At 48.3% G+C, this 16,049-nt stretch overlaps 1 protein-coding gene across 1 annotated transcript in view; it reads left to right on the plus strand.

The window, feature by feature from the left end:
* TMEM132D (transmembrane protein 132D) overlaps nt 1-16,049 on the plus strand; it is a 184,383-nt gene that overhangs the window by 101,448 nt on the left and 66,886 nt on the right. Inside the window, exon 4 of the mRNA XM_063416100.1 lies at nt 11,369-11,552. Within this exon, the coding sequence (XP_063272170.1) occupies nt 11,369-11,552 (184 nt within the window). The remainder of the gene's footprint in view (nt 1-11,368; nt 11,553-16,049) is intronic.

Below are 16,049 nucleotides of genomic sequence, written 5' to 3' on the forward strand. Positions count from 1 at the left end.
GATGGATGTGCTGCAAACCAGGCTGATCCTTCCCTGTCAGAGGAGGAGATTCTGCTCTTGTAGGATCTCAATGATCAAGATTTGTTCCTCTGAAAATCTTAATTTTGCCCTGAGCTCTTCCTTTTGGCCTGGACTGACAAATCTGGGAGCCCTGAGTCACATCCAGGATGTCAGAAATGTGCAGTGAGGAGTGGGGACGTGGCTGGCACGGGGTCACTCAGCAGGGCAGTGACAGAGCCACACGTCTCCTGTGCTCCCAGCTCAGTGTTGCACGTCAACAGCAATTTTTCATGGCTCTGTGGCTGCTTCTGTTGTATTCCTGCTTGAAAATGGAGCCAGTGCCACGGTATCCCTGAGTTAGTCCAGTTCTGATCTGGATTTCACCTGGAACCTCAGCAGTGCTGTGGGATTAATGGAAGTTTCTGCTGCCTGTGACTGTATTTTATGAGATAGATGAGAAGAACAAAGGATCACCATGTTTGCAACATGGAACCTTCTGACAGCAGGAGCTCACTTTGATTTATGATTTGCACTCATCAATACTGATGGAGATGTCACTTTTTTGTACCTGTGGGAGAAGTGTCTGCTCTGCAGCCACCCCCTGCTTCAGTGCTCTTCATCTTCTTACACAAACAGCTTCCAAGTTGTTTCTACTTCATCTTTTCTCCACACAATTCATCTGCCCACTTCTCACATTCATGCAAAAACTTTGGCACCAATCCTTGGCTGTTGCATGTTTTAGATTATTTTGCTCCTAAGCATTGGAAAAGTCTGCACCAGTAATTCAGATATGATGTTGTTGCTGATTGCATAATCCTCTCTTCATTAAGGAGCTTGGAAAAAGGAACACACAGCCCAAGCAGGTTGTTGTAGCCATCTATGCCACTGCAAAAATGATTGTTTTCGAAGCATTTTATCCTATCTACTTTTAAACCTTCCCAGATATTGTTTGCCATTTCTTTCAGAGACTGTGTCCTTCTGCTTTGAATTTGCTCTATATTTCCTGTTGTTTCTAATTATACTCTCCTGCCTACCTGCTCTAGCAATTTTCTCTCCTTGACGCTTAAATCCTTGAAATATTTGTGGAAAGTTATCACTTTCTGCTTCTTCTGCCTCTTAAGCCTCACACACTGATTTTCTTCAGAAAATCACCAACCTGCCTTCTGCTCTCCTGGATGTTCCTTCAAGTACTGCACACTGAGGCCCTCTGGAAATCTGGCAGATGATTTCTTGCACTGTTTGTCTAAAATACCCTGTCCATTTCCTGCAGTCCTCGTGGCTGTTTGTACCTCACCCTGCTGTGCAATGACAGCAGAACTAAAGTCGAGCAGCTTGAGCAAAGCAACTGGAAAACCATGCCTAAAAACCCGTTTATATTCACAGACTGCAATGATAATTCTGGCAGTGTTGTGTTTTAATGCTTCACTTCGTTGGGTTGCTTTTAATACCCATAACAGCTGCCCCTTGGATTTCTCCTCCCAGATTCCAAGAACCATGCTAGTTAGGAGGTTTGGCCTAAGTTCCCCAGCCAGATTTTCCGTTTTGCTTGCTTGGAGCAGATCTTTTAAATGCACATTTTTGGTGATTTGTGTCCCAGCTCATACCCCCTTGAGGATTTTGATTGCAATGAAAGAAAAGCAGTGTCTATATTTGCAAAGGTTCCATGTTAGCCTTGCAAAGAAAGAGAGTTTACATTCAATTAAGTCATTAAAGACTCATAACTGGACTAAGCAACCTGAGGCAGCAGCAGTAGGAGTATAAACTAAATAAGAGTAGTTCAAGCAGTCCAATGTCTAGGTGTGTGCCATGAGATGTTACTGGAGCAGAAATTGATCTTCACTTACAGCTTCTCCCCTTGCGTGAATGATTCATGAACCTGTTGAAACTGTAATGATTACTGACATTACCGAATTCATAATTATAACAGTGAGGGTGTCTCCAGCCCTGCCTGCAGCTCAGTACAATCCCTGTGTCTCTGGCAGGGGCTGGGTGTGCATCTTTGCCCTCGTGCAGATCCCTGAGCTGGGTCTGGGGTTCCCCTGGCAGGAGCAGCGCTGTGCCCAGGCACAGCAGGGCTGGCGTTTCCCACAGGAGGTGCAGGGTTAGGACCTGCCTCAAGGTTAGGACCTGGCCTCAAGGTTAGGACCTGCTCAGTGCCTGCCAGCTGAGCTCTGGAAGTGGCTTTAGAGCCCAGATCCCATCAGCTGGAAGTTTCCCCCACAGGGGAGGTTGTGTGATGTGTTCTGTTTGTCCCGCGGCTGGACACGAGCTCCTCTCTGCTGAGGGGATGTTCTGTTCACTGGGGCACAGCTCCTGACCATCTCATGGAGCATTTCATCCAGGGCTGCTTTTCTGTCCCCTCCGCTTTCCTAGTTATTAGTCTGATCATGTTATTATTTTACTGAAAGAGTAATTTCCTTTTGGAAATGGCGAACAACTGCAGCCGCGTTGTGACGGAGTGCACTGAGATAAGGTGCTGAGAACCCACCATTCTCAGGCTGCCTCCTTAGATCAGTGAATATTTAAAGTCCATTTAAGTTTATCTGCAGTAATGGTTTTGTTTACAGCTGTACAGGGGTAGGGAAGAGGCTGTTTGGCTGGGGGTGATTCGAGGACACAGAAACTTGGCAGGAATAATTGTGGGTGAGGGAGCTATTATCAGCCATTGCATGTTTGCAGAAGCTCGCAGTTAGTTAATGTTTTACTGAGAGGTTTGCAGGAGGAGGAGCTGCTCTGGCCATTATCCCTCGCATGTCTGGGCTGGGCTCTTAGAGGAGTTCAGCTCCCGCCAGGGTGGCTCCCCTGGCTGCTCCAGCCATGACAATAATCAGCTCCTGGAAGAGCCTTTCGGGGAACAGGCATTGCAAATCCCCAGGTGCTGGAGCTAATAAACACACAGGACTCAGTTTTCTCATGCAGAAAAGCCAATTCTTTATTCACAAAGCTCGTATTTATGGGAAATACCAGAAGGCACTGTGTTAAGCCAATTGGGCAGCAGTAAGTGAAACTCAGGTCATTGTTTGATGTACCTCTTTGGTCAGGGCTATTTTTATGTCTAGCAAATTTTCTCTCTCTAGATATGTTTACATGTTTTCTTCACTGATTCTCATGGGACAGAGTCATTGTTTATGAAGGTGCAAACTTGTTTTTCTCTCTAAGAATAGAGAATTAGAGAATAGAGGGTTATTGATCAACAGAATTGTTGTGTTCGTTCTTACAATTTTTCTTTATGGGAACTTACGAGCTACTGCTAGCTTAGCTAGAGCAGCAGGGCCATATTTTACAAGGCCTTTCTTTTATAATATCTCTATTTCTAACAGCCAGGGCTTGCCAGGCTGGTGTGTCCCCCGTGCCTGAGCAGCCTGGGCTCAAAGGGACCCTCAGCAGAGCCCAGCAGGGTGGACTGCAGCAGCTCCTGCTGCTGAGGACAGGACTGCTGCGAGCTGGGGAAGTGACACAGCTTCAGTGTCACAAGTACATCAAGAGCTGGGATTGGATGTGACAGGAGCAGGGCTCGGCTGCAGACCTGTCCCATCATCCTGTCTCTGTGATTTCCTCGTGCCTGTCAGGTTAGCCCAGGCTTTGGAGGGGAAACATCTGCCCAGGAAAATGTCCCACAGCTGGAGCAGGGACAGGGATCTCACCCTGATTGTACAGACACAATCATTTACTGAGAAATGATTCACCTTGAGAAAGGTGTTAGACCAGACGGCTTTCAGAGGTCTCTCCTAACCACGTCTGCCCTCTAATTCTGGGATTTAAAATATATTTCAGCTTAAAGCTCTTTCACAAAACTGGGTTTGGAGGGAGGCAAGGTGTATCTTCTCTCTTCAGTTTATTTTCCATATTATTGCTTAAAAATAAGAAACAGGATTCTGGAAACTTCTGTTTTAATATTAAGAAAGCTGGAAAGTATTTCCTTTTTTAATTCTAGACTTGGCAAACACTGAACAATTGTGTAAAGAAAACTCCTTTAAAAATTTAATTGAGAAGGACTTTGCAGTTTTGGAAGATGCACGAGTTCAGCAGAAATACTTGCTGAACAGCTCACAGCAGAGGAAATTCCTCTAGCTGAGGGTTCTAATCTCATATATTGGATGTGCCTTGGCAGGTATCTCCAAATAAGTCACTAATTTTGAAATATATTGAGAGCTGGAGTCTTGTGGAATGTAATGCTGCTTTTCTATATAATTGCATTTGTTGAACCAGTGTGGACACTAATAAGCAAGGCATAAAAAAAGTGAGTTATAGATGTCACCGTGGAGACATGGCTGGAACTAAACACTAAGATATCATATCTTCCACTCTGGACTTAATGGCACAATTAAATTTTTAAAAAAACAGTAGGAGGCATAATTTCAAAATCATTCTGAATTCCCAAGTCTAACCCCACATATATTTCTGCACAAGTGTAAATTTGCTGCTCATGGGTGAGAGGGGTTTTTATGTGGATAAATATTTGCAGGATGAGCAGTGAATTTAGCTGCAGGGTTGTGTGCTGAGCACAGTGCTCGATCTCCTGGTTCTGTGTGCAGGGAGTGCTCAGCAGTCAATATTTGCAGTGCTGCTCGGAGTGCTTCAGCACGAGGAGCCTGGTGAAGGAGAATCTCCGTGGCTCTGGTTCCCTCACATCAGCGCGGGGTTTGTGCATTCAGAGAGGGTTTCCCGCACCCCCAGCAGGCTGTGGCAGAGCTGGGATGTGAGGGAAGGGTCCGTAGCTGATGTCAGGAGTGCTCAGGAGTGGGGCTGACCCCCAGGCTCAGTCTGGGGTTTGGTGTGGTGCACACACCTCCCTCGCACGAGTGCTGAACTGGCCTTTGGCTGAAGCCTTTGGACCTGCTTTTCCTACCCATAAAGTGACAATTGGGGTTTGTTTTTCCCATTTTTCCCCCTTGTTGAGACAACCATCCCCACGTTCCCTGGCTGTGTGGTACAGTGTGGTCTGAGCCTTGGCTGGACCCTGCAGGAGCTTCACCATTAATTCTGAACCATTGTGGCCGTGTGCTGCTTTCCTCTACTGCAGTTTTATCACACTTACAAGTGAGTTATCCTACATTTATTGTTATTTTTGTGCTGAGGACAATAAAACAGCAGGTGGAGGGAGCCAGAGTGAGTGTATTTGCAGGGTTTTATTAGACTTTGCAGTGTCAGTAAAAGCGTTTTTGCAGCCCTTCAGCTCTGCCTCGTGCACAGGAACCGGGGCTGTTCTGCTCGTGCCTCGTGCTGGGGCTGCTGCAGCGTTACCTGAGCTTCCCTGGCTGCTGGGGAATTGATTTATTCATTTATTGAATGATTATTACATGGCATGTAATAAAGTCAGCCTTGATTTACCCTTCCCTTGGATAATGTGGTGAGTGCTCCCTTTACCACGTCAGGAGATGCTCAGCACCCTGGTTCTGAACTGCAGCGCTGACTCCATGGGTAATTATGTTTTAAATTGATATTATATTAAGAGGTTTGCTAATTTTTGCTCAGTTTTGAATTGAGTTATTTGGCAAAAGTGCTATCAACAGCTGGAAAATCGTACAGTGAATAATTTATTTGACAATAGCAAAAAAAAAAGTCAAATAAATAATTCAGCAAATATTTCTCAACCAACACTACTGATGTCAAGCTCCAGAGAGATGGATCGATTTTTTAAAATAACTATTACATGATTAGCAGACTCATTTCTTGGTGATTTTTCTTGCTAGTTGGTTCACTTCACACAGTGATTCCCATAGAAAAATGACTTTCCAGCCTACCCATCCTGAATTTTTAATAGTAAGATGACAATGAATGAAATTAAATTTTAATGTAGTGCTGTATGTTACCCCTTCTCCTGATAGATCAGCGGTGAAGAATGATCTTTGCTGTAGCTCAGGGCTCCAGGTTCTGCAGACCCTGGGTGTTGGGGTGCCCTCTCTGACCCTGGGATGGCCTGAGCCCCAAGTCTCACCTTCTCACCTAAAATATTTCCTTTTTATTATTTCTGTGAGTTGGCTGATGTGTAGAGGATGAACTGTCAGCGTGCTGGCAGCTCATGGGGCAGGTATTGCACCACACTGTTGGTCTGGGTTAATAAAATTCCAACTTTGAGGTATTTTTAGTGCCAGGGAGGCTGGGAATCCTGCTGGCCTTGCCAGGCACATCCCACCCCTGGCTGCACCTGGGGGATCAGACCTGGGTGTGGTGGGGCTGTCTGTATTAGGTGATTTGGGGAGTCTGTACCTCTCAAGTACCTCAGCCAGAGGGGAAAGAGAGAGGGAAATGTGGCCGGGAAATTGGGATAAAAAGGAGGCTGTGTCCTCCAAAAATTGGAGAGACCCCAGGGGAAATGCCCCGTGGCCTTTCCCTTTATTTGAATAAAATTCCAGGACTGCTCTGTCTCCTTTTTGGACACAAACCTCTGGTGGCCGTGGGTTCATTTTCCAGCACTCCCTGGTTCTGTGCTGTTCTCCCTCAGGTGCAGCCCTGTGGGCTCCTTGCAGGACCCCCCATCTCCCTTACAGAACTCTCCATCTCCCTTACAGGACCCCCCATCTCCCTTACAGGACCCCCCATCTCCCTTACAGGACCCCACATCTCCCTTACAGAACTCTCCATCTCCCTTACAGGACCCCACATCTCCCCTGGCCCAGCCCTGCCCGCAGCAGCAGGGTGCAGGCAGACATGCAGCAGGGTGCAGGGTGCAGGCAGACATGCAGCAGGGTGCAGGCAGACAGGCAGCAGGGTGCAGGCAGACATGCAGCAGGGTGCAGGGTGCAGGCAGACATGCAGCAGGGTGCAGGGTGCAGGCAGACATGCAGCAGGGTGCAGGCAGACAGGCAGCAGGGTGCAGGCAGACAGGCAGCAGGGTACAGGCAGACATGCAGCAGGGTGCAGGGTGCAGGCAGACATGCAGCAGGGTGCAGGCAGACAGGCAGCAGGGTGCAGGCAGACAGGCAGCAGGGTGCAGGCAGACATGCAGCAGGGTGCAGGCAGACAGGCAGCAGGGTGCAGGCAGACAGGCAGCAGGGTGCAGGCAGACATGCAGCAGGGTGCAGGGTGCAGGCAGACAGGCAGCAGGGTGCAGGCAGACATGCAGCAGGGTGCAGGGTGCAGGCAGACATGCAGCAGGGTGCAGGCAGACATGCAGCAGGGTGCAGGGTGCAGGCAGACATGCAGCAGGGCGCAGGCAGACATGCAGCAGGGTGCAGGGTGCAGGCAGACATGCAGCAGGGTGCAGGCAGACATGCAGCAGGGTGCAGGGTGCAGGCAGACATGCAGCAGCAGCAGCAGTTTGTTTATTCAGCTGTTTATTCAGCAGAGATGTGCTCTCTGTCTCCCTGCACGCTGGAGAGGAATGCAGATGTCCCTGCTGCCTCGCAGTCTGACTGGGGGTAAAGGCTTCCTAAAACAAACTAAAACCCTCTCGAATGAGAGGAGCCTCTCCTCAGACCAGGGTTGTGGGTATTTTTTAAGAATTCAGCAAAGACCAGACAGACAGTCTTTTCTTGGTGTAGATAAACTAAAAGATTATCAGGATTCTCTCCTGACTACTTTAAATATAGATGGAGATATATATAAATATATTCCTTCTGGTTCAGGAGATTTTTCACTCGGTGGTTTCTTGTCTCTTAATATCTTCTAGTTTCCTCCTCCTTTTTTTCCCCACCCCAGATCTGTTTAGGTGTGAAGACAGTTTGTCACTGGGCTGCGTGTTCCCAGGAGCACTGCAAAAATATGGAGAAAATCCACTTTATTTAAAGCCCTTGGCACTGCCGGGGATGTGCTGCTCTAGGGGAGTGTAAATGCAATGCCTGGCTGCTCTAGGGGAGCTCCGGGCTGGGGAGAGAAGGGAAGCAGGTACCAAAAAGCAAATATTCTGAAGGAAGGGCTGATTCTCTAGTGATCCCTTGATTTCCTTTCCACCTCCTCATTCTTGGGTGGGAAACAAGTTCTGTTCAGTGATGATATGAGGAGAAATGGCTCAGAATTCCAGGAGAGAGGAGCAGAGAAGGTTTGTAAAATCCTTTTAGTGAAATTGTTTACATTCCAGAGAAAATACCATAGGAAAAGATTTCTTTTTTCATTTTAAACAGAATCTATATCAGAAATGAAATGTTTTTTCAGAAAACCAGAGCATTGCTACAACATGGCAACGCTTTGGCTTTTTAGGCATTTATCCTGCATCTGCTATGGGTTGATGTTTTTCCTCCCACACAGGGAAGGAAACTTGGTGTTTTTATCTGTGTGACAATATAGCACGTGACCTTATTCTACCCAAAAAATTACCTTCCTTCTGAAACGCCACCTTTTTCCACTTGGTGCTGCATAAATCATCTCATCCCCTCCTCTTATGGGAAAGTAATTTTCAGTTTAATTTTCTCTCCTGTGAGACGGGAGTGATGGTTTTCAAAACCCCTCAGGCCTCCTGGGGTCAGCTGTGCTGGGAAGTTTTCCCGGTTATCCCTGGAAACATTTCCTCTTTCCTGAGCTCTGCTGTTCCACCTCTCGCCCTGGCTGTGCAGGCACAGACTCGTGGCACCCTGCAGGAGGTGTGCTGGGCACGTCCGTGGAGGTGGGAGAGAATAAAATCCCTTTTCTCTCCTCTCCCCCAGGCTCTTTCATTAACTTCCCTGTGACACATCCTGCTTGGCATATTCCTGGCTCCAGGCTGCTGCTGTCCATTCCAGCCTGCTGGAGCCAGGGATGAAACTCTGCACGTTTGAATATGAGAACGTTCCAGGGGTGGTTTGGGGAGGATGTAACAAGCAGCCCTGCCTCTAACAGAAAAGCCACCAATGTTTTTATGTGACTGAACTCCACAGGTGAATTTGCACACTGCTTGTGCAATTGTCTCCATTTGTGTTTTTCAGCTGTATTTTCTGAAAGGCAGCTTCTTGCCTTATTTCTCTTCTGAAAAACCTCAGCTGCTGAACACAGCTTGGGAAGAGTGTGGATTGGGAACAGGTCCATGGGATTGCACGTGGGAGGACTGACACAGTTAGTGATGAGTAATGCAATTGAACCAGGGGCCCTGGTGCTGACAGCCTGGTCTGATCGTAGGTCATGCAGTACTTTCACATTTTTAAACACATCTTTAGTAGCAGTGATGGGATTCTTAGTGATTTTTGTGGTGCATTGTTATCTTCTCTCTTGGAGGTGTTCAGTATTTTTAAGAGGAACTAGTTCAAATAATTTCTGTCAAAATCACATTTGGTAGCTGGTAGCAAAGTGTGGGGTTTTGCTACAAGAAATGCCTCGTTCAAATACCTGCTTTGCAGGAGAACCAAAAGGAACATTCCTGTGCCTTTGGGGTTCCTGCAGCTGTGCCAGTGGGAGCTGGAGCTCAGGACTGTGCTCCCCTTCTCTCCCCATCTTTTCCACTGCTGTTCACTTCCTCCTTTGTTTTACTCTGTCCTAATCACTTCTTTTCTCCTAACCTCCAGCATACCTGGAAGAGATTCTGGGGTTTGCCCGTTTTTGGGGGTGTTTTGGTGGTTCCAAGCTCTGGCAGTGTGCCCTGAGTGCCCCCTGTCCCTGTGGCATCAGGGGAGCATCAGGCAGCAAGGAAATTGTGCAGAGGGCACCCTGAGCACAGCCCCAGCCCCGAGGTGCACTGTGAGGACTCAATTAGCTCCTCAAACACAGGAGCTGGGCTGGAACACACTGCACAGGCCAGGCTCTCTGCCAGGGATTTACAGGCAGTGCACTGCCCGCTCCTGCTCACACAATGAAGGTAACTGAGATTCAATAGTCACAGCTGCAAGAGCCCTCCTGATCCCACCAGGTCAGCATGAAATGAGCCTGCACTCAGAGCTAGTTTGGAAATCGTGCTCTTTGTCCATGACATGGAGAAATGAGAAATTGAACACAATGTGTTCCACTCTGGAAACAGAGAGGCTCACTTTAAATTCCATCCAGGAGGGAAAGAACACAGTGCATCCGCTGAAATACAAACCTTAAAGATAATCAGATCAACCTCTTCAAGAAATAGCATTGGGTAAAGCTCTGGGTTTAGTCAGCACAGTGGAAATCTTTGAGGATCTGGGAAGAGTCCCAAACTGGGGCTGTTGTCATAACTGGCCTTCATACAAGTGTTATCCTTAGTTTTAGCTCTTTTCCCACATCAGGTGGGAAACCTGCTGTGCTTTGGGTGCATTTTGGGATCCTCTGATCAGCTGCTGAAATGTTCCCTTTTTTCCTAGCTGCAGTCTCCAGCAGAAATGGCTTGTGACACTTGGGTGCTGTGCCAGCCTTCCTGTGCTTGAGATTATCCCACAGAAAGAAATTCTGCTCGTCCTTTCCCCTGCACACAAACACTGAAGCTGGCTCAGCATTCGGTGCTTCAGGAGCAGAAGCATTCTCAGTGTCCCCAGGATTTGTGCACTGCTCAGAAATTCCACATTCCCCCACAGCTGCACAGGGAATTGAGTCTTTCCTTGTCTCTCTCGATGGCTCTGTCCTAAGGAGCTCACCTTACCAGGACACACTGAATCTTCCCTGCCATGCAGTAGCTGGTTTTATACCAAACTCGACAGGAATTGCATCAATTCCCTCTCCAGTCTCCCCCTTTGGTTTCTGCTGTGTGGAGCCCTGTGACACAAAGGTGGCAGCCCAGGAGGGGCAGGGCATGGGGCCAGCGTGGCTTTGGGGGCTGCCCCAGTGCCCCCAGTGCCCCCAGTGCCCCCAGTGCCCCCCATGCCCCCAGTGCCCCAGCATCACACCCAGGGGGGCTCTGCTCTTCTTTCACTCGGGGATCCTGGCAGGACTGGCTGATATTAAACAACCCAGGTTTGTAACTCTCTCACAACAAGCTCGATTATCTGTAATTCCTGGTTTAGCAGAGGACAAAAGGAGCTCCCCACTGACACTCACAGCAAGGCAGCAGTGTAGCCAGAAATTAATTCTGGGTTTTCCAGTCCTCTGCTCCCTGCTGTCCTTGTTCGTGGACCCCATCCTGAGCTCTGACCTTTCTTCTATGCCTGTCTTAATAAACAGAAAAATACTTTTGATGCAGTGGTTTCCCCTTTCAAGGGGTGATTCCCTTTAGATTTGTTCAGCTGTTGGTTTAGCAGGGAGGAAATACAACGTGCTGGTTAAAGGGAGGCTCTGGAGTCAGCTTAGGCTGCAGTTCCAGCCCTGTTTGCCTTTGATGTGGTTGTGTTTGTCCCCCATGGGATGGAGCAGTGCGCAGTGATCCATGTCACAAAGTGTTACTGAGCCCCTTGGCTTGGTGGGAAATACCCTGAAACAAGTGCAAATGATTAATTCATTATTAAATCCGTCATCCCACCAAATCCTCTCTTTGAAGGAGCCTTAATCCAAGGTTTTACTGCTGTGAAAGCAATTATATTCCTGGTTTATCAGTGATGTGAAGGAACATTTCCTTTCTTTGCTGCAGTGTGGAGGGCCCTTCCTCTGAAGTCATGCAGATTGATTTTGAGATTGAAGACCTGCCTGACCTGCCCGAGACCCAGCTCATCACCTGGCAGGTGGAGTATCCTGGGGACACCACCTCGGACCTGGCAGTCTCCAAGATCTACGTCAGCCACAAGGAGCTGGTGGCAGTTCTGCCCTTGGCCATGGTAAGGAATTGTTTGGCTCTCTGCAGCTCTGTGTGTGACGTGCAAGCCATCGGCTGAGGGCAGGGAGGGACAGAAGGAAACAGATCCTGGCGTGGGAGGGACAGCACAGCTTCCCTTGGGAGGCCAAGTCCTGCCCTTTGGCTGATACTCTGAATTTTGGGGCAGGAGCTGAGTTCACAGCATTTCCATTGCTCAGAGCTGTGCATGCAGCACGAGGTGTGCCTGGACACTCAGTTCCTCGTGGTACCTGAATCAGGAGTGCCCTTACACTGCTCTAGACTCCCTGAGTGAGTTTTTCCAGATTCTGAATTCTGACTCCACACCCAACTCAAAGTTCTGTGTAAACTTACTGTAATGTAAAAATTCTCTACTTTTTCAGTTCCCAGCCCTTTGCTCCTGCTGAGCTCTGGAAGGTCCCTGCTGGTGTGCTGGGAAGGGACAAGGCTTTCACAGAATCACAGAATATTCTGGGCTGGGCCCAAGTGCAGCCAGATGAGTTCTGGGCCGTTGAGGGTTAAGGCTGTGGAATGATCAGACTGATGTAATCTGAGGTGTTGGGGTTTCTCTTCTCTCCATACATAATTGAAAAGATAAAAGGTTTCTTCCCCAGTGGTTCTGTGGTGGCAGAAAAGCACAGCTCTCCTCACGTGTGCCCGCCGTCCGTGAGTGCTTTATTATCAAGTGATATAGGGGCAAAATGCAGCTCATCAGAACAAAAATAGATTCTGCTGGCAGCTGCTGCAAATCAGCTCACTCTCCTAATTTCCATTAAAGATGAAGAAAAGCCCATTTTGCAGCAGCACAGAGCTGTGTGCTCAAAGGTCACAGGCAGCCTATAAAGTTCTCAGGAGGTGGCATTTGCAAGGCAACAGGTGTGGGGATAATGGGGAGGAGAGAGGCAGAGATAAATGGCAGCAGTCCCTGGATCCCTGACAGGCTGGGAATGGTTCAGCCTTCCTGGCATTGCCTGCAGGGTCAGGGAGGAGCTCCAGGGTATTACAAACCTCCAGATCTTTGTCGTGCTTCACTTTGTGCTCAGGAAATGATGGAAATGAGGATTCAGGTGCAGCCCCTTCGAGGCGTCCAACTTTGATTAGTTTGGTACTTCACTTCTCCCTGTGGTCCTTGCGGAGCCTGCTTGTAATTTGCAAATTAAAAAAAAAAAAATCTCCCATTTAGAAAGAAGCAGAATGAAAATAGTGTGTTGTGTTATTTCTGTGGGTTTGGAGACAGGGGTAATTTGAGCTAGGTTTTTACTGTCTTAGCAGAACATGTAATTCCATGTATAGAAACACCAAACAGAGATTCTATTCTATTCTATTCTATTCTATTCTATTCTATTCTATTCTATTCTATTCTATTCTATTCTATTCTATTCTATTCTATTCTATTCTATTCTATTCTATTCTATTCTATTCTATTCTATTCTATTCTATTCTATTCTATTCTATTCTATTCTATTCTATTCTATCCACCAGACAGGATTTGAGACTCAGTTCATGGCCCAGTGTGAGGCTGCAGGGTGCTTGGCAGAGGCAGGAGCCCAGTGACAACCTCCTGTCCCTGCAGGCGTGTTTCAGCAGGCGCAGGGGATGTGAGCAGTGAGTTACAGCTGCCCTCAGCCTCTCTCAGCTCTGTGCTCTCTGGGTTTGGCCTGTTATTTATTATCCTCAGGCACTACAACATCGGCCTCCGAGACACTCAGGGAGGATCGGGGCAGAGAGATTTCAATCAAGGTGGGAAAGGCTCCTGATCAGTGAGAGGCTTCAGCAGGGCCAGTGCCCAGCACCCAGCCCATCCCTGGCAGCACCCAGGGCGTGGGGACTGTCCCCTGCTGGGGCACAGGCAGGCTGAGCTGTGTGTGACCTGCTGCTGAAGGGTTGGACAAGCTTGGGTGGGCTGTAGGAGGAGGGGTCCCCCCACCCTGCATCTCCTGCAGCCTGCAGGGAGGGATGGTGCTGCAGCAAAAGAACCTTTTCCCCCAGTGCCAGCATTCCTGCAGTGCCACCCCAGCTGGCACTGTGTGAAACACAGGGGAATTTGTTTTATAAGGTCAGGTTCCTGAGCTAGCTGTAAAGAGTAAAGGTCTTTATTTGTTGAACAGAAATCTGTTGTAATGCACAGCATGTAACGAGCTTCATGTTAAAATGATGTTTGGTTAAAAGCTCTGTTTTGGTGTGTCCTAGCAATTATCAAAGCAAGGCTGACCCTGAACCCAGGGTTCCTCTTGCCAGGGGTCATGCCCTTGTCCTCAGGCCCATTAGACACATTCTAGCTTCTGAGAACTCCTATTTCTGGCAGTCATATGAAATAAATGGTATCCAAAACCTCAACACCAATTTAACATTATTCCTTCTAGATAATTCATTGTTTCACCCTGCTCCTGATGTTCTTTTTAAAACTTTAACGAATATGTTCTACTTACCATCAGCATGAGAAGCTGTATAAGCAGACCAGGTAAATAAGCCAATTGTGGCAGTAAAGGCGCTATTTACTATAAAGGAAACTTTTTTTGTATTGCAATTATTTCTAGTAATTACAGGGATCAGCTGTCTTGGCAGTGGCTGTCACTGCTGGGTTTTACAAATACCCAGGGCATGAATGCCCTCACAAATACCTGAGACATTTCCTTGTTAAACAGTGCAGTTCCTGTGCTGCTGGACACTGCATGTGCACTCAGGCTTAGCTACCAGAATTCCCAGTGGGCTGCTGGGGTGGGACACTGGGGGCTGCTGCAGCCTCCTGTCCCCATGACCTGACAATCAGGGAGTTTTGGGGTGAAACCAGAGCTTTTCTGCAAGGTGGATCCCCTCTTGTGAGGGATGTGGAGGAGCACGTGGATTTCAGGGGATCTGCTTTTGGCTGGGGCTGAGTTCTGCCTGTTCTGAGAAGTGCAGGATCGCACCAGCCAGAACCTTCTGTCCTCCTCAAATTCAACAAGGGAATATTCCTAAAGACTTCCACTGACAGCTTTATGAAAAAGAAAAAGATGTCTAGAGAGTAGATAAAAGCTTTTACCTTCCTAATTCATAGCTTTTAAATTGCAATTACAGTATTCGGCAAGTTTTCAAATATTTAATTAAAATGTTACCCAGTGCTGAAAAGGAGCCTTTTTAAATCAGAATGATTAGTGAATCACAGATGAAACCCACTCCTAAGAGAGGGAGGAACCTTTGGATCATTGTGCTATTGCCAGCAAGCATTTTCTTCTCAGAAATGTGTCCTTTGCTGCCTGAAATTAGACAGGTCAAGGACTTAAAATTCCACCCCAAAAAACAGACTTGCCATTCTCCCAGTAACCTCTCAGCACCCCACCAGTTCTGATTTTGAGTCACCTTTCTTAGAAATAGACATCCCAGATATGCCAGAATACCAGCTCGTGTCTCCTGCCGTTGTTGCCCAAGTGTCTGTGCCCTGGAGAGGTTTTGTGCCTGTCTCAGAAATGCGTGCCAGGGTTTGGCTCTGTGCTGGGGGTTCTGTGGGGTTGGCCAGGGCTTGTCCTCTGCAATGGCACTCAGCAGTGCTGTGACTCACTGTTACATCCAGACCTTTCTGCTGCTCTGTTGTGTCGGGCTGGAGACCTCTTCCCTGATGGCTGAAATTCTGGCAGTGCCCATGATTAAACTTCTCACTGTGACTGGTTTTCATTCCATTGCTCTTCTCTGAATCCTTGGGTTTATCTGTTGCTTCTATTTAATAGTTCAAACCTCTGTGTGGACAGTGCCTTCCCAGCAGATTTGAGTGGCAGCCTGTTCCAGGGTCATCACTGACAGCAGCAGAGCCACGGATTTTCCCTGGGTTGTTCCTGGGGTGTGGTGTCAGTCTGATCCTGGAGCGTTCTGTGGCAGTGCAGAGGAGCAGATTGTCCCTCTGGCTGTGGCTCTGCCAGCCTTGCCTGGCTCCAGAAACTTCCCTTTGTGGATGGTTCTGTGCTCAGCACCTTCCACAGGCAGCCCTTGCCCTGCAGAGCCTGTTAATCCATGTGTGAGCATGGGGAGTCAGGTTAGATCCTGTTCCACGCCCTGGCAGCTGCAGCCAGCCGGTGCAGCTGATGGATAAAGAGTTTCCTTAGCATGTACGACTCTGTGCTGCTTCAGGAATTAATTGAATCGCAGGGATCTGAAGTACAAGATGTTTCCCCGTGTGTGGATGTTAATTATTCAGGCTTTGTCGGAGCTGGTGGCGTTGGCACCTCTCAGTGCCCAGGTGATGGAGCAGGCCCGTGGCAGTGCCCTGGGGTGTGACAGCTGGGCTGTCCCCAGGGGTCTGTGTTCAGATGTGACCCTCCCTGCAGTGGGGCTGATCTCCAGGGCTCATTCCCAGGGGAACTGTCTGGAAATGCACTTTGCTTTGGTCTGCAGCTCCTGCCCTGGCTGCTGTCCACCAGGCTCTGGCCTGGCTGTGGCAGCTCCTGCTGTGCCCCTGCTGCCACAGGACAGCTCTGTGGCCACCAGCAGGGCCTCTGGCTGTGTGCACGGAGAATGGCATGAGGGAGTC

This window comes from Prinia subflava, chromosome 19, assembly GCF_021018805.1.
Source record: "Prinia subflava isolate CZ2003 ecotype Zambia chromosome 19, Cam_Psub_1.2, whole genome shotgun sequence".
NCBI lineage: Eukaryota > Metazoa > Chordata > Aves > Passeriformes > Cisticolidae > Prinia > Prinia subflava.